We start from the raw sequence: 23,608 nt of genomic DNA on the forward strand, positions 1-23,608 counted from the left end.
TATAGACTTGCCCTGCCTGTATGAATGCGCGATATACATGTACAGACTTTCGTAAGATAGAGACAGGAAATATCAGTCTACTCAATATATACCTAAAGAGAAACCCTTGTGAGTACTGTTAAACAAGAGGCCCAGGGGCCACAGCGCTCACTTGAGTACACCGGCTAGGAAAAAGCAAATATCAGATCAGAAATGAAAGTTTACTGAGGTTGGAGGGGAGCTTGAATTTTAACCCCCAGGGCTTCATGATTTAAACAAACAAGATAGATGAGGATGATTCCATATAAAATTAAATATCACTAATCATGGCTTTGAAGTACTTGAAAAGGAGATTTTAAAAGATTTCCCTATATATTCTTATGAAAAACTTTGATCGGCCATCCACCCTACCCCGGAGGGTCATGATTTGAACAAACCTGAATCTACACATCTGAGGATGATTCCACATTAGTTTCATCTTTCCTGTCTCAATGGTTCTTGATAAGACGATTTTTTAAGATTTTTCCTATATATACCTATGTAAAACTTTCATTGGTCATTGTGGCCCCACCCTACCCCCAGGGGTCATGATTTGAACAAATTTGAATCTACAATACCTGAGGATGATTTCACATGACTTTTATCTCTCCTGTCTCAATGATTCTTGAGAAGAAGATTTTTGAAGACTTTTCATATATATTCCTATGTAAATCTTTGATCAGCCATTTTGGCCCCACCCTACCCCCGGGGGTCATGATTTGAACAAAACTGAATCTACACTACCTGAGGATGATTCCAGATGAGTTTCATCTTTCCTGGTCCAGTGGTTCTTGAGAAGAAGATTTTTAAATATTTTTTCCTATATATTCCTATATAAAACTTTTAACTGCCATTATGGCCCCACCCTAGCCCCGGGGATCATGATTTGAACAAATTTGAATCTACACTACCTGAGGACGATTTCACATTAGTTTTATCTTTCCTGTCTCAATGGTTCTGGAGAAGAAGATTTTTAAAGATTTTTCCTATATATACCTATGTAAAACTTTGATCGGTCATTTTGGCCCCACCCTACCCCCAGGGGTCATGATTTGAACAAATTTGAATCTACAATACCTGAGGATGATTTCACATGACTTTTATCTCTCCTGTCTCAATGATTCTTGAGAAGAAGATTTTTGAAGACTTTTCATATATATTCCTATGTAAATCTTTGATCAGCCATTTTGGCCCCACCCTACCCCCGGCATACTTGCCAACTCACCCGATTTCGTCGGGTCACACCCGATTTTTCAACCCGTAACCCGATTATTTTTTATGACCCGGCTGGTCATGCTTATCACTTGATTTTTGCCAAACAACCAGAAAATCTCCCGATTTCCGGATTTGGTTCGTAAATTAGGTTGCACTTTTAACTTCCAGTTAAAACCCAAGCTTAGATCTACGCGTAAACAATGCCGGTGGATTAATTATCAGTGCAGGTGTAAACAATTAACTGGGTGTTGTTTTGACAATTCAATGTTTGAAGTCAATTAAAATGGCTTCCGATAGAACTAGATCGTTATCAGAGCCAACAGGAACAAATTGAACCAAACACATGTCTCTGATTGAACCAAGAAAAAGAGAAACGATATTTATGTACATATCTAGGAATCTTGGGGAAAAAAATTTTCATTCTAAATAAAATAAAGTGATCGAAGACAGTGTAGGCCTAACTTCACATTTAAAAATATTACACTAGTTAATTAGTTAAGAGAGAGGAAAAATAACTTCAAAACTGAAATTGGTATACTTTCAAATTTAGCAGAAACTGAAACGTGAAAAGGCTTTTAAAAAAAATGCACACTTATATACTTCTGAATCAGGTCAATATTGAAATATGAAATCTTCATCAATTCTCATTTTACCATGTAAATTAAATCAAATTATATATGAATTTTTTTTGTCATAGTAAATTAAATCCTTTTTCAATAAAAGAATTCTCAATACACAAATACTTTGTATATATATTATAAAATTTAATCATGGTAATTATGTTGTGAATGTCGTTACGCGTTATGACCAGATTTTTTACTTTCCAAATCTGGTCATGACCAGATTTTTACATGCTGGAGGTTGGCAAGTATGACCCCCGAGGGTCATGATTTGAACAAAACTGAATCTACACTACCTGAGGATGATTCCAGATGAGTTTCATCTTTCCTGGCCCAGTGGTTCTTGAGAAGAAGATTTTTAAAGATTTTTTCCTATATATTCCTATATAAAACTTTTAACTGCCATTATGGCCCCACCCTAGCCCCGGGGATCATGATTTGAACAAATTTGAATCTACACTACCTGACTACCTGTGGACGATTTCACATAAGTTTTATCTTTCCTGTCTCAATGGTTCTGGAGAAGAAGATTTTTAAAGATTTTTTCCTATATATTCCTATATAAAACTTTTAACTGCCATTATGGCCCCACCCTAGCCCCGGGGATCATGATTTGAACAAATTTGAATCTACACTACCTGACTACCTGAGGACGATTTCACATTAGTTTCATCTTTCCTGGCTCAGTGGTTCTTGAGAAGAAGATTTTTTAAAAATGCCATTAATTTTTCTCTAATTCATAATTATCTCCCCTTGGAAAAGGGCGCGGCCCTTCCTTTGAACAAACTTTAATCCCCTTCACCCAAGGATACTTTGTGCCAAGTTTGGTTGAAATTGGCCCAGTGGTTCTTAAGAAAAAGATGAAAATGTGAAAAGTTTACAACGACAACAACAACGACTACGACGACAACAACGACAGACAACGGACAAATTTTGATCAGAAAAGCTCACTTGAGTCTTCGGCTCAGGTGAGCTAAAAATAGTACATTTTCCTTTCTGTGAATTCAAACGACCGCTATATCCTGAAAATTGAACAAATCGCGATCTTTTCCGCCCGCGATTTTAACCTGCTATACAGTAAACTGGATGGATATAAAAAAGTATGTTTATAACAAATTGGAGTTGTTTATCCCATGCACTTTGCACGTTTTACTGTGTTTGTTGAAAATGCTGACTTTTCTCTTCCTCCCTTTTCACTGCTATTTTCATTAATTCTGGTAGTGCTAATATGCATATTTTTATAACAAATATACTCCATTAGCAAGTCTATGGTCACTTCAACAATGTACAGGTAAACTTTGTCTTCTTATCATCGGCAGAACATTTAAAGTTATTGTGATAAAACAGTCTAATAAAATTTACGATTTTTGAAATGCAATTTTTCTCTTCATCAAAATCTTACAAAATTTTAACAAAGTATTCCATCTAGCATTCCAGCTTGCTTTTTTGTCAGTCCAGAACAGGAAATGATATGCACTCTAATGACTCTATAGACATCAAACTGTATAAGCCCACATCAGAGATAGGGGAAAAAAATAATCATAAATATCATGATTATTATTTCATCATCATTCATCATTATATTCATTTCATTTAAAAAGATTTTTGTACATGAATTACGACTGATCCTGCATGTTGGTGGGGTTTCCCATTGAATTCAATACCACAAAATATCAATAAGACATTGTTTCGTATTTTAAATTGAATTCTTTTATATTCATTGTAATCAAGCTACTTTTTTCAGAATTTTAAAGTTATGTAAGATGTCCATATATAAATACTGTAAAATCCCTTTTAACTGCCCTATAACCCCCCCCCCCCCCAAGGTCTTTTTCAATTGTTGAGAAACATCTAGAATCCTATATAAAAAAAAAAATTCGCCATAATTTGAAGAAAGTGGACATAAAACTTGGATATTGGGTAACTTGTAAGTAAAGTTCGCCCGCATGTGATGTTTGATGAAAATATCTTGGATAGTTTCTTCGAAACGTGTAACGGAAGGACAGACGGAAGGACAGAAAGATGGAAAGATGGAAGACTGATATGCCATATTCATGGCAGGGCATAAAAATTAAGTTATATCTGATGGTTTATTTGTTTATCCCCTAGCCTTCCTAAGCAGTGTGCTGTCAAAAAATTAATGATGTCATATCTAACAAACAGTTAAGTCAAGTAGAGCAGAAAATTAACAATGGCAACATAGACCAGGTAAATTTTCCACTTTATACTTTATACTGTGTATATGCTGATATAAGCCAGGTAGTCAACATGACCAAGGTCAACATAGAGTTTTGGCAAATCATTAATATAGTTAATATGGCCAGAACTGCAGATAGAGGTTGATATATCCCAGGTTGCTGACATATCCAATTTTGAGTTTACCTGTACATTTGCCCATTGGCTTGCCTTCAAACACATGCAATAATTACAATAACTTGCTCAAATTAATTTGTGAATCTTAATTCACAATTACCTTTATTACTCTGGCTAATCCAAAGTCAGCTATTTTGACTGTGTTATTGTCTGTTACAAGTATATTCCGAGCTGCTAAGTCTCGGTGAATGTAGTTCTGTGATTCAAGATAGGCCATGCCACTTGCAATCTGTGCTGCTATGTCTATCAATTGTGGAAGCTTAAGAGTTCTGCCTTTGCCTTAAAAAAAACAGACATTATTTTGCAATCAAATCTTTTGGTTCTTTAAGACAAAATTTGAAAATAAATACCTTAAAAACAAAATGTTATTATAAATTCTGTTGTACCTTACCTTGTAAAAATTCAAGTAAGCTTCCATGCCGCATGAGTTCTGTAATGATGTAAATTGGCTCATCTTGTGTACAAACTGCATATAGCTGTATCAGCTTTGGATGCCTGAGCTTCTTCATTATCTGAGCCTCAGCCAGGAAATCTTTTGGATCCATAGTACCTAAAAATAATAATTACTAGATGTCAGTGGGATGGTGGCCATCTCAAAGGGCCCAACTTTCAGCAACGAACATAAAAATGTAAGGTAGCTGAAAAGGGTTTATTTTGAAGAGGAACATTTGTGTATTATTAAGGGATGTGTTGCTTGAGTCTAAAGGAGACAAAAAGTAACTATCCCAGTACTTGGAAGACCCAGGACGCATCGACTGACAAAATTCGATGATTATGGACCTTAAAATCCAATATACACCTCCAAATCAATTTGAAAAACAATGGTAAATTGAAAAGGTAGGTCATTGTGACCTTCTTTCGAGTTAACGTGATGTGAAGTCCTAAGATGCATCAACTTACAAGATTTGATGATCCTAGTCTTTAGAGTATGCAAAATATAAACGTTTTTATAAAGTGTAATTTTTGGTCAACTTTAAAATGACCTTGGGACCACGCACTTTACCCCACGGTTATTTCCCCAAGCAAATTTTAATCTTCAACATATCCTGATGCTTGTATGTAAGTTTGGGGAAAATCTGCTGGCTGGTTCTGGAGAAGAAGATTTTTTAACAACCAGTACTTTTGGTTTTAGTTTCCTGATTATCTCCCCTTGTTTAAGGGTCCTTACCCTAGTTTTAGTATAAATGGTGGCCCTTGGGCCAAGGATACCCTGTGACAAATTTGAGAATGATTGGCTCAGGGGTTCTTGAGCTATGGCCCATATTCTAAAAAGTTTACCACCACACAAATGGCTATAGCATAAGCTCTTTGAGCCTTTGGCTCAGAAGAGCTTAAACATAGGTAATCAGAGATTACAGAGCTCATCTCAATGAATGTTGTCTTTAAGTAAGGCAAAGTCCACAATTAAGTAACATTCTAGAAGTTTACATCTCAAAATGCAAAATTTATGCAATTTTGATCTGATAGGGCTTGAAGTTACTTGGAAATAGACCTCCAAAAACTTCAACTTATAAGTCGCCCATCAAGAAAATGTAATTCAAATCCAGCATCTGAAGCAAGATTGAGAGTGTTCATCCCTTGATGCATCATTTATGCAAATTTGGTTAATATAGGCATTATAGTTTCTTGGTGTTCAACTTGCACCCATAACTTACCTGGTTCATTATCTGAAAAATGTATGTGGGATCAAGCTTCCGAAGCAAGTCTATCAGTGTACACCCTTAGATGTTTCATCCATGCAAGTTTGGTCATCATAGGGCTCATAGTTACTTGGAAATGAGAACTGCACCCAAAACATTTACCTGTTCACTCATCTGGCAAATGTAAGTTAGATCCTGCATTTGAAGCAAGTGTGGTAGTATGCATCCTTAGATGTATCATCCATGCAAGCTCATCATAGGGCTCATAGTTACTTGGAAATGAGACCTACTGTACACCAAAAACTGCATCAAATATGTTAACCTGCTCCAAAAGCATTAACCTTGGTCGTTCCTTTGCTGAAATTGTAGCATCTGAAACCTCATCTGGTACAATGAAACACACTAAAAGCATGTTCCATGCATGTATGATCAATATAGGGGCTTAGAACTACTTACAAAGAAAAAAGCTCCGAAAACCTTAATCTGGGACTCTGACACCAACGCCAAGGGTATCACATAAGCTCCCACCCCCCACCCCAACTTCGCTGAGATGAGCTTAAAAGTCATGTTGAATGAAACAGCCCTGAATTTTTTTTTTACAAAGTAGGTCAAAGCTTAAGGTCACAGGTCACAATATACTTAGATAATCATGGTACCGTATATACTCACTTATAAGTCGGTTTTTTGGGAGTTAAATTTTGGTCCAAAACTCTATGTCTAACTTATAGGCAACTCATCAAAAAATTGGTAATTTTCTTCACGGCAAAATGCAGCATTTTTTAAAAATGCCCAAGAATATTGTTGACATCCATCTGGACATATATTATTTATTTATAGCAATACTTTGCATAAAGTACATCCATTTATATAATTAAATATTTTCTTCTTTAGTGGGTATTGGTATTTTATTAATTATTTACATAACTATTCCTTTCAGTAACTTCTTGTAACATAAGGTACTGCACTGCAAATCTATCGTTTATTGGTAAAATTGAATTGCAAACCCGATTAAATGCCATTTAGCATTGCATGTACAATGAAATGATTTATATACATGTAACATCTAAAATAACTTTGAGAACATATTTTATTTAAAAAACTTCAGAATGAAATTCTTGAATATTAAAACTCAATTGCCTAGGAAATTGTTTTTCAAAACCATTACACAGTTTTCTCAGGAAGCGTGCCACTAAATAAACATGGTGTCAGGGAAGGGATCACTGCATTTCATTTCCGGAAATATGCATAGCATTTCCGACATTTTTTGTTTTCATTTCCGACGTAATTTTCTTTTCATTTCCGGAATTTACCTGTGCGGCAGTTCAATGTTTTCTAAGTAAAAGAAAATGGAATTTCAAAAGTATTTATACCAAAATATTAATAAAATATAATTTTAAAAAATCTGTACATATATGCATACCTGTAGCACTAAGTCTTGGTAAAAGTGTTTAATGAGCAAAAACTTTTTCACCAAATTTAATGTGCACTAAATTAAATGTCAGTGACAGCACCATACTTATGTCCATGTCACGGATAGATTAACAAAATTGTATTTAAATGATGTATCTATGATTTAATCCTTTAATTTTTTTTATAAGTAAAGTTATCAAATCTGTTAATACAGGTACTACTTTAAAAAATGTTGGAAATGAAAAAAAAAAAATGTCGGAGATGAAAACTAAAAAATGTCGGAAATGAAAAGTTGACAATTACCAAAAATTCCGGAAATGAAATGCAGCCGAAGGGATATAGGTAATTAAGAGACAATAATTGTTTACCTGTGCAGGTACGTAAATTAAGGATAATTGCTAATAATAGATGGCTTGGACATAACCTTTTTTATTTCAAAGAAAGAACAAGGTAGAAAAATTATCAAGATCAGTGTAGAAAATATACATAGGTACAAGACAAGGGAAATCACTATAAAATCAAAATACTTTGAAGTTACTTGGGTAAATGAAATAATGCAGCTGTTTAGTTTGTTGAACATTGAAAATCATATCCCAAAAAAAAATTCGTACAAAGGTGAATACATATGAGTATTGATATGAAATTTATTTGTTGAAAAAAAATATTTAAAAAAAATATAGAACACAGGCAAAAACCTTAGAACATTGATTTCAAATTGGCACCTCCAAGAAGTTGTACCAACTTATAAGTGGGTCAATGGCAAATCCCTCCAAAATTTCCTAAAAAAAATGCAACCGACTTATAGGTGGATCGACTTATAGGCGAGTATATACGGTAGTTTACAGAAGTCATGGTGCTATGTAATATATGTGCAAAATATCAAATCCATATCTCTAACAGTTCTAGAGATATAGGGTGTGACAGACGGACAGACGAAAGGACAGACAGCTGCTGGGTAAAGTGATCCCTAAGTGCCACTCTGTTCTACAGGCCACACAAATATAAACTTTTTTAAAGCCTTACAAACATTTTATATAACTGCACATTGCCTATATTTTTTTTTAAAGTTGTTTGTTATTTTTTTAAATTCCATCTTTATATAATTTAGCTTCTACCATTATTTTTATAAGCCACCTGTTTGATACTGACCTGGCTTGAGAGTCTTGATAGCCACTGGGGTGGTGCTATTCCAGAGACCTTCCCAAACCTCTCCAAACTGACCATGTCCAATGTTCCTCAGCAATTTTAAGGAAGATTTAGGAATTTCCCATTGGTCTTTGGTGTTGTAGGATAAACCAATTGTTTGAGGCTTTTCTATCTATAATCAAAATAACAACTGTAACTTAGTGCATATCCTCTTAAGTCATGGGGCTATAATGAAGGTCTGAGACAATACATTTTCTTCTTTGTCAATACAATACAGTGGCTGCAAATTGATTGGGGAGAATGCAGATTTCATTTTGTCAGTTTTATCAATAAACTGTGAATGAAATCTTAGCTTATTTTTCTTTTTAGACATCATAACGTGACCCCTTCTATTAGTGTACTGTCAGTAGAGACCTCAAAACAGAAGCAGTGGGGAGAATACATGAATTAAATCTATGCTATATGAAAGACAGAAGGAATTGTTTTAACTAAAATACAAACATTCTGTAACCGAAGAAAGTGATATTAACTTTTTTTTACTCAAATAAATGAAACATTCTGAAAATTTAAAACTGATATATGTAATTGTAAATCACACTAGTAAACAAAGTACGTTCCTACATAGTATAACATATGTGTACTCATCATCCATTGTTTACTACCGGAACTAGAACTGTCCAATAGGGACAAATACCCCCGCTGGGTTTTTCAGAGTAGGTGCAAATTCACAAATATTTATGGATCTATTGAGAGGTGTTCACTATTTTCTTAGAAACAATTTGAGAGCTCATGATATATATATTTTTTTAATTAATGAAACTGAGGTGCAACGAAATAAAACATCAATACTAATACATTGTAACAGTTTTTTTATTTCACTGAAAAAATAAATTGCAACTATTTGTCATGATACTCTGCAAATTGATTGTTGAAAAAACATTATACAGAATCAAATTAATCTATATAAATTTATATCAAATTCATTTTAAAAATAATAAAGTGCAGTCAGCCTCAGCATGATACTCCATCAAATATTGTTCATTCAATTATTATAAACAGTTTAGAGTGCACGAAAATCATGTCAACCTTTAAAGGGATTTGCGTAATTTTTCCATTCCTTATAATAATTGTTTAAACATCTCCTGTGGTGCAAGCTTTAATTATAACAAATAATGATCAACTGGTTGCTTTATAGCTTGACAAATGCCCCTACTCCACAAACATACACATATGCACATGTCTTTCATGTGGGACATGATGATCTGAAATTGGTCACTTGATATTTTCAACAAAAAAAAAGAATATCAATTTAACTAATATGTCTTAAAAACTTGATCTATACCAAATTGATTTTAGAAATAGGAGACTGGCCATCAAATGACAAATGCTATTTAAACTGACCAGCGGTTCTTCTGTCTAATTCCCAAAGGACACATATAAGAGCTCCTTGATCAGAGATATGCTCTAACAGAAATGAGCTTCCCTACATAGAAGTCATTAATTAATCTTTGACTGGATGCATGCTCACTAATTGCTATCAAGGGATGAATGGATCTTAACCTTTTCCTTTGTAGTGCAAACAAAATGCATTATTGCATGTGTCATTCTGAAATTAAATCTGAAAACAAAGATTTTGTATAAATTTGTTACAAAGATTTATACTGAAAAAAAAATTGTGTAATCTTGATGCATCATTTTGAATAAGATTCCTGCATGATTCTTAAGATTTGTAGGGACTATTTATTTTTTTTTAAATACTTGATTTATTTGGATTTTATATCATACTGAAAGTTTCAATCTGAAATTAATGTGGAGAATGAGCATGCTGATTCAAATCCCCCCACCCCACCCCCACATACACACACAATATATATTAGTTTTAATTATATTATACAATATCAATTAAGTTTTTTATACAATTTCAAATTAGTTTATTATACAATATCAAATTAGATTGAAGTTGCTTTTTCTCAAATTCATTAAATAAGTTAGGCTAGTCACTAAAACTATTTAAGGCTGATTCCTTAGCCCAGTTCCCAAGAGACAGATAACAAGTTCTTGATCAGAAATGTTCTTCAAGTTAGCTCCTTACACTAAACTAATTAATTTCTCTCTAATTTGACATGCAATTTTCTGTTATCAAAATTCTCCTTGACCAGTGCTTCATAATTATACCCTTGGGAGAGGTAGATTTTCTCTTATAAAATAACATTTGTTATGGATTGCTGTAAAGTATATAATAAAAAAAAATATTTTCTTAATTTAACATGTTTTAAGTAGGGATACTGCAACATTCTTAAATTTTTTGGGATTGTTTAATTCAATAGCAAAAGACAGTTATTTTTTTAAATTTCACTTTAATTAAAGGTCACAGTGACCTTGAAATAGGTCATGACACACCTTCTACCCAAGATGCATAAATTGGCCAAGTTTGATGATTGTAAGTCTAATAGTTTTCTAGTTATGAGCCAAACAAAACAACAAAATAAAAAAGAAAAAATGCCTGTAAAATGCAGAAAAATCACCCAATCATGATGAAAATACCAGGTGCACACCTTCATATGGTGAATACTAAGTGTACAAATTTTCAGACAAATCCATCCCATAGTTTCTGAGAAAACGGTCTGGACAAAATCTTGTCTACAGACAGACAGACAGCTAGACGGACAGACGGACATGGTGATTCCAATATACCCCCCTAAACTTCGTTTGCGGGGGTATAAAAATATTAACTCAGACCCAGTGAAATTTGGAAAATTCAAAAAGGTTTCTAGACTAAGTAATTATTGATTTTCCTACTTCAAAATAAATGAAAAACGTGATGATATATTATTCACAGCTTTGTTTTTAATAAAAAAACAAGAGGCCAAGGGGCCACATCGCTCACCTGAGCAAATTGGCTAGGAAAAAGCAAAAATCAGATCATAACTGAAAAGTTTACTGAAGGGGGGGGGGCCTAAATTTTAATACTACTTGAGAGAGAATTCCTTCAAATTAATACAGCATATGGCTTTGCTTTTCTTGATAAAAAGATTCTTTAAAAACATTTTCTTCCTATATATAACTTCATAATATTTGAATTTGATTCCCCATTGTTTCCGTCCATGATTTGAATAATTTAAATCTTCAATACTTGAGGATGCTTACATGTCAATATGACTAAACAAAGCTTTTTTGTTCTTGGGATTTTCCCCTTTAATTGGCTTTATTTTTCTACACTTTCCGAAAATGCTTCCATATATGTAAATACTAGTATCACTAATCATGGCTTTGCTATTCTTTAGAAGGAGATTTCTTAAAATATATTTTAATGTAAAACTTGGATGCCCAATTGTGGCCACACCCAATCCCCTGGGGGTTACGATTTTAACAAACTAAAATCTACACTACCTGAGGATGATATATAAATATCACTAATCATGGCTTTGAAGTTCTGAAGAACACAATTTTAAAAGATTTCCCTATCTAGTCCTATGTAAAACTTTGATCAGCCATTTTGGCCCAACCCTACCCTGGGGGTCATGATTTGAACAAATTTGAATCTACACTACCTGAGGATGATTCCACATGAGTTTCATCTTTCCTGGTCAAGTGGTTCTTGAGAAGAAGATTTTTAAAGATTTTTCTCATTTTTTCCTAGTATGTAAAACTTTGATCAGCCATTGTGGCCCCACCCTACCCCCGGGGGTCATGATTTGAACAAACTTGAATCTACATTACATGAAGATGATTCCACAGGAGTTTCATTTTTCCTGGCCCAGTGGTTCTTGAGAAGAAGATTTTTAAAGATTTTCCCTATATACTCCTATGTAAAACATTGATCGGCCATTGTGGCCCCACCCTACCCCCGGGGGTCACGGTTTGAACAAACTTGAATCAACATTACATGAGGATGATTCCACATGATTTTCATCTTTCCTGGCCCAGTGGTTCTTGAGAAGAAGATTTTTAAAGATTTTCCCTATATACTCTTATGTAAAACTTTGATCGGCCATTGTGGCCCAATTCTACCCCCGGGGCTCATGATTTGAATAAATTTGAATCTACACTACCTGAGGATGCTTCCATATGAGTTTCATCTTTCTTGGCCCAGTAGTTCTTGAGAAGAAGATATTTTAAAAATGCCATTAATTTTTCACCAATTCATAATTATCTCCCCTTGGAAGAGGGTGTGGCCCTTCATATGAACAAACTTGAATCCCCTTCACCTAAGGATACTTTGTGGCAAGTTTGGTTAAAATTGGCCCAATGGTTCGTGAGAAGAAGATGAAAATGTGAAAAGTTTACGACGACGACGCCAACGACAATGACAACGACGACAACAGACAACGGACAAATTTTGATCAGAAAAGCTCACTTGAGCCTTCGGCTCAGGTGAGCTAAAAATTAAACTGTTATCAAAACTCTATAAAAAAAATAACTCTTTTGAAATCTAGCATGAAGATTATTTTGACCATGTCTTTCAGAACTATACATACGGTACTTTATATATTCTATATTTTCTGTTTTATGTTGACAGGTTCACTTGGGAACATTTATGTTGCTGTCAGGACAGAAAACCTAGATAAAATTTGGTTTTACGTTTTTGTTGTATTTTATCAATCAACAACAGCACCCATCAATTAAAATTTTTTGAAAATTTTTTGGAGAAGTGAAGTTGAAGCTCGGACAAGTAAATGTCTTCCTCAAGTAGGAAAAAAGTCAATGTAGAGCCCTGTGTATAGATCTGAAACATTTCTGAGCCTAGGCATTAATAAAAGTATCTTAAGTATTTTGAATGTATTTTTTGAATCTAAGGTAAATGCAAGTTTAAGAAAAAAAACTGGGTCAAATGAAAAGTAAAGAAAAATGTTGATGCAGTTTATAAGCTCTCATCAATATGTAAAAAGCAACCGTCAAGGTCAGCTAAGTTGCTTTCAACAACAAGTCAGTTTATGATATTTGATAAATATCATGAGGAGTTTTTTTTGAAAGTGAGATAAATGCAAAATCATGGAATGACAGTCAGTAGCTAAATGCAAAATCATGGAATGACAGTCAGTAGAATGGAGATTAAAGTAAATACAGGTAAACTTCGTTGGATGCCCAATTGTGGCCACACCCAATCCCCTGGGGGTTACGATTTTAACAAACTAAAATCTACACTACCTGAGGATGATATATAAATATCACTAATCATGGCTTTGAAGTTCAGAAGAACACAATTTTAAAAGATTTCCCTATCTAGTCCTATGTAAAACTTTGATCAGCCATTTTGGCCCAACCCTACCCTGGGGGTCATGATTTGAACAAATTTGAATCTACACTACCTGAGGATGATTCCACATGAGTTTCATCTTTCCTGGTCAAGTGGTTCTTGAGAAGAAGATTTTTAAAGATTTTTCTCATTTTTTCCTATGTAAAACTTTGATCAGCCATTGTGGCCCCACCCTACCCCCGGGGGTCATGATTTGAACAAACTTGAATCTACATTACATGAAGATGATTCCACAGGAGTTTCATTTTTCCTGGCCCAGTGGTTCTTGAGAAGAAGATTTTTAAAGATTTTCCCTATATACTCCTATGTAAAACATTGATCGGCCATTGTGGCCCCACCCTACCCCCGGAGGTCATGATTTGAACACACTTGAATCTACACTACCTGAGGATGATTCCACATGATTTTCATCTTTCCTGTCCCAGTGGTTCTTGAGAAGAAGATTTTTAAAGATTTTCCCTATATACTCTTATGTAAAACTTTGATCGGCCATTGTGGCCCAATTCTACCCCCGGGGCTCATGATTTGAATAAATTTGAATCTACACTACCTGAGGATGCTTCCATATGAGTTTCATCTTTCTTGGCCCAGTAGTTCTTGAGAAGAAGATATTTTAAAAATGCCATTAATTTTTCACCAATTCATAATTATCTCCCCTTGGAAGAGGGTGTGGCCCTTCATATGAACAAACTTGAATCCCCTTCACCTAAGGATACTTTGTGGCAAGTTTGGTTAAAATTGGCCCAATGGTTCGTGAGAAGAAGATGAAAATGTGAAAAGTTTACGACGACGACGCCAACGACAATGACAACGACGACAACAGACAACGGACAAATTTTGATCAGAAAAGCTCACTTGAGCCTTCGGCTCAGGTGAGCTAAAAATTAAACTGTTATCAAAACTCTATAAAAAAAATAACACTTTTGAAATCTAGCATGAAGATTATTTTGACCATGTCTTTCAGAACTATACATACGGTACTTTATATATTCTATATTTTCTGTTTTATGTTGACAGGTTCACTTGGGAACATTTATGTTGCTGTCAGGACAGAAAACCTAGATAAAATTTGGTTTTACGTTTTTGTTGTATTTTATCAATCAACAACAGCACCAATCAATTAAAATTTTTTGAAAATTTTTTGGAGAAGTGAAGTTGAAGCTCGGACAAGTAAATGTCTTGCTCAAGTAGGAAAAAAGTCAATGTAGAGCCCTGTGTATAGATCTGAAACATTTCTGAGCCTAGGCATTAATAAAAGTATCTTAAGTATTTTGAATGTATTTTTTGAATCTAAGGTAAATGCAAGTTTAAGAAAAAAAACTGGGTCAAATGAAAAGTAAAGAAAAATGTTGATGCAGTTTATAAGCTCTCATCAATATGTAAAAAGCAACCGTCAAGGTCAGCTAAGTTGCTTTCAACAACAAGTCAGTTTATGATATTTGATAAATATCATGAGGAGTTTTTTTTGAAAGTGAGATAAATGCAAAATCATGGAATGACAGTCAGTAGCTAAATGCAAAATCATGGAATGACAGTCAGTAGAATGGAGATTAAAGTAAATACAGGTAAACTTCGTTATGTCGACAACAGCGGGCCAATCGGGAAATGTCGAGATATCCAAGGCGTCGAGATATCAGAGTTGAGACTCGAAGTCCTTAATTTAAGTACTGCATAGTAAAACATGTATGTGTAACTACGTACATGTCTTCAATAGACTGTAGCTCGTTTGTTTCAGCTATCCCTCTATATCTGTTAGAAAATCTGTGGAATTATTCACAAATGTAATCTAATAAAATGCTTCCTTTTTTTATGGAAATCTTCTAATTTTACTAATAAAAGTTTTTCATTCAGCATTCTGCATGCAACTTGCTTTGTCAGAACAGGATACATAATGCACTCTATAAACTCATAATCGAAACCATATAAAGTCGACTTCCGTGATACTGAAAAAAATCAATGTGTATTTTTTAAAGTTATTTCACTTCACTTCATTTTTATTTCATTATCATTCGTCATTATTTTTCATTTCATTTTCAAATCAAAATTTAAAAGGATTTGCGTATTAAAACAAGCTCAATGATGTAACACATGCATGGATATCACGGCTGATAGTCATGTCCATGCCATAGATTGGATTGTTTCCTGTTGAATGCATTTTTACCCCAATTTCTAAGTTAAATTGAATTTAATGTGCATATTATTCATTATAATTCAGTTACTTTTTTTTTTAAACAAAATGTTAGTTATGTTAGATTTTGACATAAAAAAAAACATATTTATGCAGAATCAAGCAGATTGATATTACCCAAGCTGAACAGGTTAACCAGCTAAATATTAAACAATTAATGTCTAAGAGACCCTGAGGGCAGAGTTCCCGAAACGCACCGGTCCATCGGGGATCCCCGGTAAACTTTGAATGGGACCGGTAAAATCTTAATTTTATTGGTCAAAATGTCCGATGATTTTTTTTTACTGACTGTATAACAATTACACATAATCTTAACAAAATCATTTAATTCAATTGTCCTGACAATAAACAAATGCAAAACTAAAGGAAATAAAAAAAAAAACGTCAGGGGCGCGCCAGATTATTCTCGTGCATTCTTGTTTAAAAAAATTGTAGACGGTGAATGTCTACTATAAAAAGCTACATATTAAAATAATAATCTCCATAAGTCTCGGAGGAAAAACAGTTAAAACACTGTCAAACAAATATTTTTCCCTCTTAATAAATATATGCACTCCGTAGTTCTGACAGTAAAAAAAGTGACAATCCTCTTTCGTTTTGCAGGACGAATTTGCAGGGTTGCAAGAGTTGCCTGCTATTTCTGCTTGACTACAGACAACTTGTTACCATTTATTATTTTCTCTATAATTTAATCCACTAGCATGATTAATATTATACCAACTTTTGGATTTTTTTCCCCATGTATTTGATAGCATTTAAAATACATGCGCGTTTTTCCCCTTTGCTAAAAATAGCGGACTAACTTTAATGTAATAAAACAACAACAAATTCACTTAAGACGTTTTTCAGGCTAAACAGTTTTGATATTTTACATAATATTTTTCCTGGCACATAAATTTAAATACCAAAATCCTAAAAAAAAAAAAAAAAAAAAAAAAAAAAAAAAAAGCCTGGAAAACGACAGATATTTCGGACTAATTCCAAACAATCAACCAAAAGTTGTCATGTTGCAGATTTTATTTAAAAAAGTAAAAAATCTCTCAGAAAGGACATAATAATTTAATACGATGAATTAAGCGTTGGTCATCACACACCGTCGGCGACGTCAAATCCCGCATACACAGGCCTAATAGAAAATATTTCAATAAATCTATAAAAAAAAACCTGCATTTGCCAACTTTTGATTTACACATATTATTTATTATATCGACACAATTTCCAATCCTATAATATGTTAAATTTACATACAAAAAATTAATGTCCGGTAAATTTTACAACTGTCCGGTGAATTTTGAATATTTACAGGACAATTGTCCGACATATTTTTAATAAGTTTCGGGAACTCTGTGAGGGTGCTTGAGATTCCTCTATAAACACATTATTACAGAAGCAGTATGTAGTCAAAACATGGGTGTGAAAGGTGTGAATTTCTGACGACGTCGAGATACAAGGAGTCATCCGTGCGTGACGAGCGACCAGCTGACAAACAATTAGGTTAAGCAGAGCAGAAAATTGTCCCAATGTCGACATATACTAGGTAAATTTTGCTCTTGGGACTGTGAATATACGTCGAGATAAGCGGGGTAGTCGACATTACCGAGGTCGTCATATCACAGTTTTTGCAAATCATTCATATAGTAAATAATGCCAGGACCGCGGACGGATGTTGACATATCCCAGGTTATCGACATATCCGATGTTGAGATACGGAAGTTTACCTGTATTGATTGCAAGAATATTACTTAATTAAAAACTTACCTGTGTGCAAGGCTTTCGTAGATTGACACAAAGACCATCTGCTTCTAGGTTGTAGTGATCTACTAACTCTGATAGGGTGCGGAAAGTAACCCGTCGAGCTATGAAAAACCCTCCCTCATCCAATTGTCGAATTCTATAGTGCTTCACAGTGTCTCCATCTCGAACTATAATTAAAATATCAGAAGTTTCTCATACAATTGCATCTGTACAAAATTAGAAGGTTTAACATAAGTTTTTAACTCTGTGGCCCTGTGGTTCTTGAGAAGAAGATTTCTGAAAACTACCGCTAAATTTTTCACCATTTCCCCTTGAAAGAGGGCAGGTGCTTTGTGGAAAGTTTGGTTAAAATTGACCCATTGATTCTGGAGTCAAAATGTGAAAAGTTTATAGAAAGACGTTTCACAAGTTATTAGTAATTAGTAAGATTTGCAACAAAAACATAATGACATAAGCCCATACAGTACAAAAGCAACATGCCCATGAACTTCAACTTTTTCATGTCTAAGTCTTAAGAAAAATAAATTAAACTGGTGTGGCCTAACTACAAATGGACATTTCAAAATTACAACCCCACCTTTTTTTATTATCTCCCCTTGAAATGGGATTTTACCCTTCATTTGAACAGTTTTGAACCCACAGGGATTTTTCACTCACTTTTGGGAATGGGGCCCATGCCCTTTGAATTTGGAATTTAACATTTTATCACTAGCATTGACGACCGATAGTTGGGAAATTTTATTGCATGATGTTTTACAAGAAATAAACACTTAAAATGAGTAAAATTGATCATTAGCTAATTCAGCATGAATTAATCAGAGAATAAAGTTTTACTCAAGTTTCTTAAAATTTTGTTCATTATATTTAAATTTCCAAATCTGACCATGTTTGTTTTACATGAATTATGATCAAGTTAATAACATGTAGAGTATTTCTGCATTAAAAAATTTAACATAATATGCAGTGAATTTTTGGGGGAAAGAGAGGTGTCTTTCAGTAGGGAATGGGGCCCATATTCGGCCCTACATGGGGTAGTGGAAAATCCCTGAACCCCCTTTTCTACAGTAAGCCCTATATCAAATCAGGTTAAAATTAGTTTAGTGGTTCTTGAAAAATCGCAAACCACTAAAAGTTGAGAGACAGGCACAGGGAAAGAGGTAGCAAGAAAGGCTCACACTGTGCTAAAAGCCCAGAAGTAAGCCAGCATTATATATAACCAGTTATACCTACCAGATAATGAGTAGTCATTGCGCCTGCTCTCACTGTCTCTGATAAGGAATGCCCCATGTTCATTTTCTGGAGATAACAATTTCTTTTCAGCTTCAACTCGCTTAATTTTTCCGAAATACCATCTGCAAAAAAAGATTATTTAATGAACTTTTTTTAGACCAATCCTTTCACAATAAGAGACAACATGGTCATCTGAGTATGATGAGTTTGTCAGACTTTGACCAATTAGGACATACCTAAAACTGGCTTAGACTATTACAACATAAAATTTCCAGTTTGATGAGTACTTCCTATTTGATGTTATTTAAGCTTGTACAGCTTGTCCCAATTCAAATCATGAGCAAACGAAATGAAGAACTATGTATAATAACTTTCAATACATGTATATGACACATACAAACCTCTTTATGCCAACACTTTTAAAGATTTTTTTCCCATTTCTCTATAAAACTTTGACCTCAGTTGAATCCCCCCTATCATAATTGGAACACACTTAAATCTGCATTACCTGAAGGTGCTGTCATATCATGATCCTGCCCTTCTCAAGGAAAATTTTGTAGATTTTTGGTTTCATCATACATGTATTCCCATGTAGAAATTTATTTCTTGTTGTCCCAATCGGCCCCACAGCCCTAACAGACCTGTTTACCCATATTGTTATCGCTCAGTATTTTTTTATTAGATTTGTCCATGAGATTTGACATTTGCCAGTTAGATTTCACTTTCCATTGATTTTAGACTGTTCAAGGTAGCTCAGTTAGTAGACCGTGATCGGGAGGTCATGAGTTCGAATCTCAGCCACGACGGACCTTAGTCGATAAAAAATGGGTAGTAACTTTTCCTTTGCCATGCACTTGGCACTTTGAAGTGAAAGTTGTGGGTCCTTCGGATAAGACCTTAAAAACCGAGGCCCCCTGTAAGTGGCAGGTGTTGGCATGATAAAGATCCATCACTGCTCAATGGCCCTGTCTGAGTGCCGAGTAAAGGTAAAAATTTGAAGCCCTTCACCGGTATATGGTGACGTCTCTATATGAGTGAAAAATTCTCGAATGGGACATAAAACAACAAACAATCAATCAATCCATTGATTTTACGTATATGAATAGAGAACAACTGCTTTTTTGATTACTAAAACATGATTACATAACATGTTAGAAGATTTGTCATTTTATACCACAATGTTTTGGCAGCTCGACATCACTGATGTGTTTGAAATATTTTTTTATAGCGATTAAAAGGCGTGAAACTGAGCCAGATTATAACGATGAATGATTGATTGTATATTGTTTAACATCTTTCTCAAGAATTTTTCACTCATGGAGACGCCACCACTTGCTGGTGGAGAGCTGCAAATTTTTTCCTACACCCAGTATTCAAGGCCATCGAGCAGGGAGGGGTCTTTTTCGTGACAGCACCTAATGCGACATGGGACCTCGGTTTATACAGTCTCCACCTCGCACAGTGGGATTCGAACCCTCGATATAAGGATCAAATCATTACTAGGCAACTCTTAGAGCAGAGGCTCTAACCACTGCACCATGCAGGCGACCAGATCATAACAACTGTTAACTTTCCAGGTGCATGGCAGTCTAATATTAACACAATTAACTACTCAAGTCATTAAAAAAAGTAAGTGTCAGGACTGAAATGAAATAGAATTTAATCGGCTGCCAATTTTACCTATGGCGCAGCTTGTTTAACCATGGCGCACATAAATTTAACCATGGCGGGACGTCATGGTAAAACCCCTTTTGGAGAACCCTGCATTTATGGCCAGTTATAGCGAGGCATTTTCCCAATAAACTTACCTATTTCAAGATGACAATGCACTCGTTCACAGAGCCAGGATTACGTGTGAATATAAGACAAACAACAGCATTCCATCCATCACATGGCCGGCCCAGTCCCCGGACATTAATATAATTGAAAAAATTTGGTTGAAAATAAAACGTTCACTCCAAAACAAGGCCAGAGACATCAAAACCCAAAATGAACTTTTTAATGCAATACTTAACATTTGGAAAAACATTTCCCCTGAGTATGTAAGAAACCTAAACCTATCGATTCCTCATCGGATTCAGACAGCAATAAGATCCAAAGGTCAATTCACAAAATATTGAGAACAGTAAGTAAGTTTTTCACACTTTTTGAATAGTTTAATTTTGTAATGTGCGTCCTTGTTTATGGCCGCCATTTTGAAAAATTGCGAATACTTTTGCTATGGCATTGTATGTTGTATCAGAGACATATAAAACCATATTTATATGTCTCTGGTTGAACTTGCAGTGAAGGTGCCCATAACCATTTGCCCAGAATGTAGTCTAACACTGTGCCACGACAGCTTAATTGTTTGGTTAGTAAGTACATTGGGGGAAAGGGGGAGGGAATTACTGAATATAAGTAATACAAGTGCAACATACATTGTAAGATCATGTTGAAAATATGATGATACAATAAATACACAGAGAGAAATGCTGGATTTATTATATAAGTTTGTTTGCTTCTGGGTTATATATATATACATATATATGTATATATGCTACTACATTTTATCAGTTATTGGTGTGAATTATTTACCACTAATACCAGCATGAAACTCGGTCATACTAAACAGAGAACCCTAGAGAACTCTAGAGAACCCAAGAGAACTTAAGGTTTATATGGTGATTTTTGATACATTTTATGCATAATTTTGTTGATTTTTAATAAATAAATCATATTCTATACATAAAATCAATTAAAAAGTTATTTCATGGAAGTTTCCACTAGAAAAACGATCAATTAAACTTCCATCAATTGCTTGAAATCGGAAGAAAACTCTTAAATTTTACCAAATTACTATGGACAGTGCTCCAAGTTGCGACTAAAATGGTCGCATTTGCGACCAAAAAATTGATTTTGCAACAAGAAATGAAAACACACTCGCATTTTCGCGACTGAGAAAATTTGGGCTGGAAACGTCCAACTTTTAAGATCGGCATCGAGATTTCATTTGTAAAGATTCTTTATCAAGAAAATGTTTGAAGACATATATACTTAAATACACTTTACAAATTTTATCCAAGCATGGCATGCTGTACAAAGTTTGATAGAATCTGAATTGGACAGATAATTGGCATCCAAACTTGGACCTTGTTATTGAAGCATTTGATCAATTGGTTGCATATCACAATGAATCATGATTGTATTATCATGCTAATAAAGAGAATGACTGTGTAAATCGTAGTAGTAAGTAAACATGACAAACAGCAGGCAAAGTCCTGTCTCAACAGCTGTCAAGCTTGTATTTTCATTTGATAAAATTTTATTTCTGTAATCAGATTACTTGTGTTCTTCTGTACAACATGTATTCAATAAAATATTTCATTCAACCTAGCAAATTTTTATAGTCACAGTAATAAGTAATCTATGATACAATAAAGACATAATACATATCCTTATTTAAATTATCAAGTTTTATTCACAAAATGTTTTTTTTTTATGGCGAGTGAAATATTTGATTATGGCGACCAAAAATTCTGAAATGGCGACCAAAAAAATTTTTAGGTCACCATTTTGCGACCTGAGAGCAAGTGTGACTTGGAGCACTGATGGATTTTCCCAGAACTTGGCAGAAGTGGTTAGCTATCCTTTTGTCCTGAGAAAAAAAATCTGGCCCAATCTCTTGATTTAGCTACATAGATTGAATACTTGAGAAGCTAAATAGCTTCATTAAACAAACTATTAGTATTAAAATTTTACTTACGGCTCAGATTCTAAGCTCTTAAGTTTGGCTACATAATTGGATGGTATATAGCCTTCATTTTTCGTTGTCCTTGATCTTGCAAGCCACCAATCACCCTGGGTGTCATTTATGATTTCTAAATGCTCCCCTTTCCGAAAACTTAGATCTTCATCAGTCCTAGCATCATAATCATACAGAGCTACAAATGTTTTGACAGTGTTATGAATAGAGTCTGGCGTTGGACCTGGCTGTGGGAGAACTGTCAGCGGATTTACTACAGGAGAAGATGCTGGTGGAGGTGTTGTAATTGTCACTTGACTCAGAGAAACAACTGCCCCGTTTGACTCCGGTGGTTTCAGCTGGGGAGGCTGGGTATGCAAAGCAGGCTCGGTAGCTGAATTATTAAGATTGGAGTTATCTGGACATAAACAGTTCCCCATGTTAACAATGTTAAATAAACATAGCAATCTTCTTTCCTATATATGAAAATAAAATAATTCCAAATGAATAAAACTTGGATTATGTCTAGGCCTAATTATCATCAGTTCCGACATCATGGAGTCGAGCACAGGCAGCATGGGGTAAAACTAGTACAGCCGATTCCCGGCTCTCTCGAATTAGTGTTTTTCGTTGATACACTTCGAATCTCTTAATCATGTATCCGTATCTTCATTATATCAGGAACGTTTAAGATATTGGCTAAATTCAGATATCAATAAGTTATAAAAAATGATACGAATGGTGATAATTTAGGAATACAATGAGTCAACGATTGTCCGTTTTGGGTTTCTGCATTTATAACAGTCAGTGCACAGGTGTGTCTAAGTGAAGGCCTAACTTAACATGTAGGCAGAAGATGTCAAAAAAACCTATAAGGACTTAGTATGTCTAAAATATCGAAAAATTATATGCATGAATTATTGACAATTTTTTATAATTTAAACTGACTTAAATATTTTATATAGGCAAAAAGATTCATAAACAGAAATTACTTTTAAATTGTATTTTCAATTCAAATAATGACTAACACAA

At 34.4% G+C, this 23,608-nt stretch overlaps 1 protein-coding gene across 1 annotated transcript in view; it reads right to left on the reverse strand.

The window, feature by feature from the left end:
* LOC134230742 (tyrosine-protein kinase Src42A-like) overlaps positions 1-23,343 on the reverse strand; it is a 30,268-nt gene extending 6,925 nt beyond the window's left edge. Inside the window, exons 1-6 of the mRNA XM_062712582.1 lie at positions 22,598-23,343; positions 18,853-18,974; positions 17,626-17,789; positions 8,426-8,594; positions 4,618-4,776; positions 4,327-4,505 (exon numbers count right to left, since the gene is read on the reverse strand). Of these exons, the coding sequence (XP_062568566.1) occupies positions 4,327-4,505; positions 4,618-4,776; positions 8,426-8,594; positions 17,626-17,789; positions 18,853-18,974; positions 22,598-23,016 (1,212 nt within the window). The 5' untranslated portion in view covers positions 23,017-23,343. The remainder of the gene's footprint in view (positions 1-4,326; positions 4,506-4,617; positions 4,777-8,425; positions 8,595-17,625; positions 17,790-18,852; positions 18,975-22,597) is intronic.
* Positions 23,344-23,608: the final 265 nt, after the last annotated feature.

Source organism: Saccostrea cucullata, unplaced genomic scaffold (assembly GCF_032062105.1).
Source record: "Saccostrea cucullata isolate Sc308-1 unplaced genomic scaffold, CSIRO_AGI_Scuc_v1 ctg520, whole genome shotgun sequence".
Classification (NCBI taxonomy): Eukaryota; Metazoa; Mollusca; class Bivalvia; order Ostreida; family Ostreidae; genus Saccostrea; species Saccostrea cuccullata.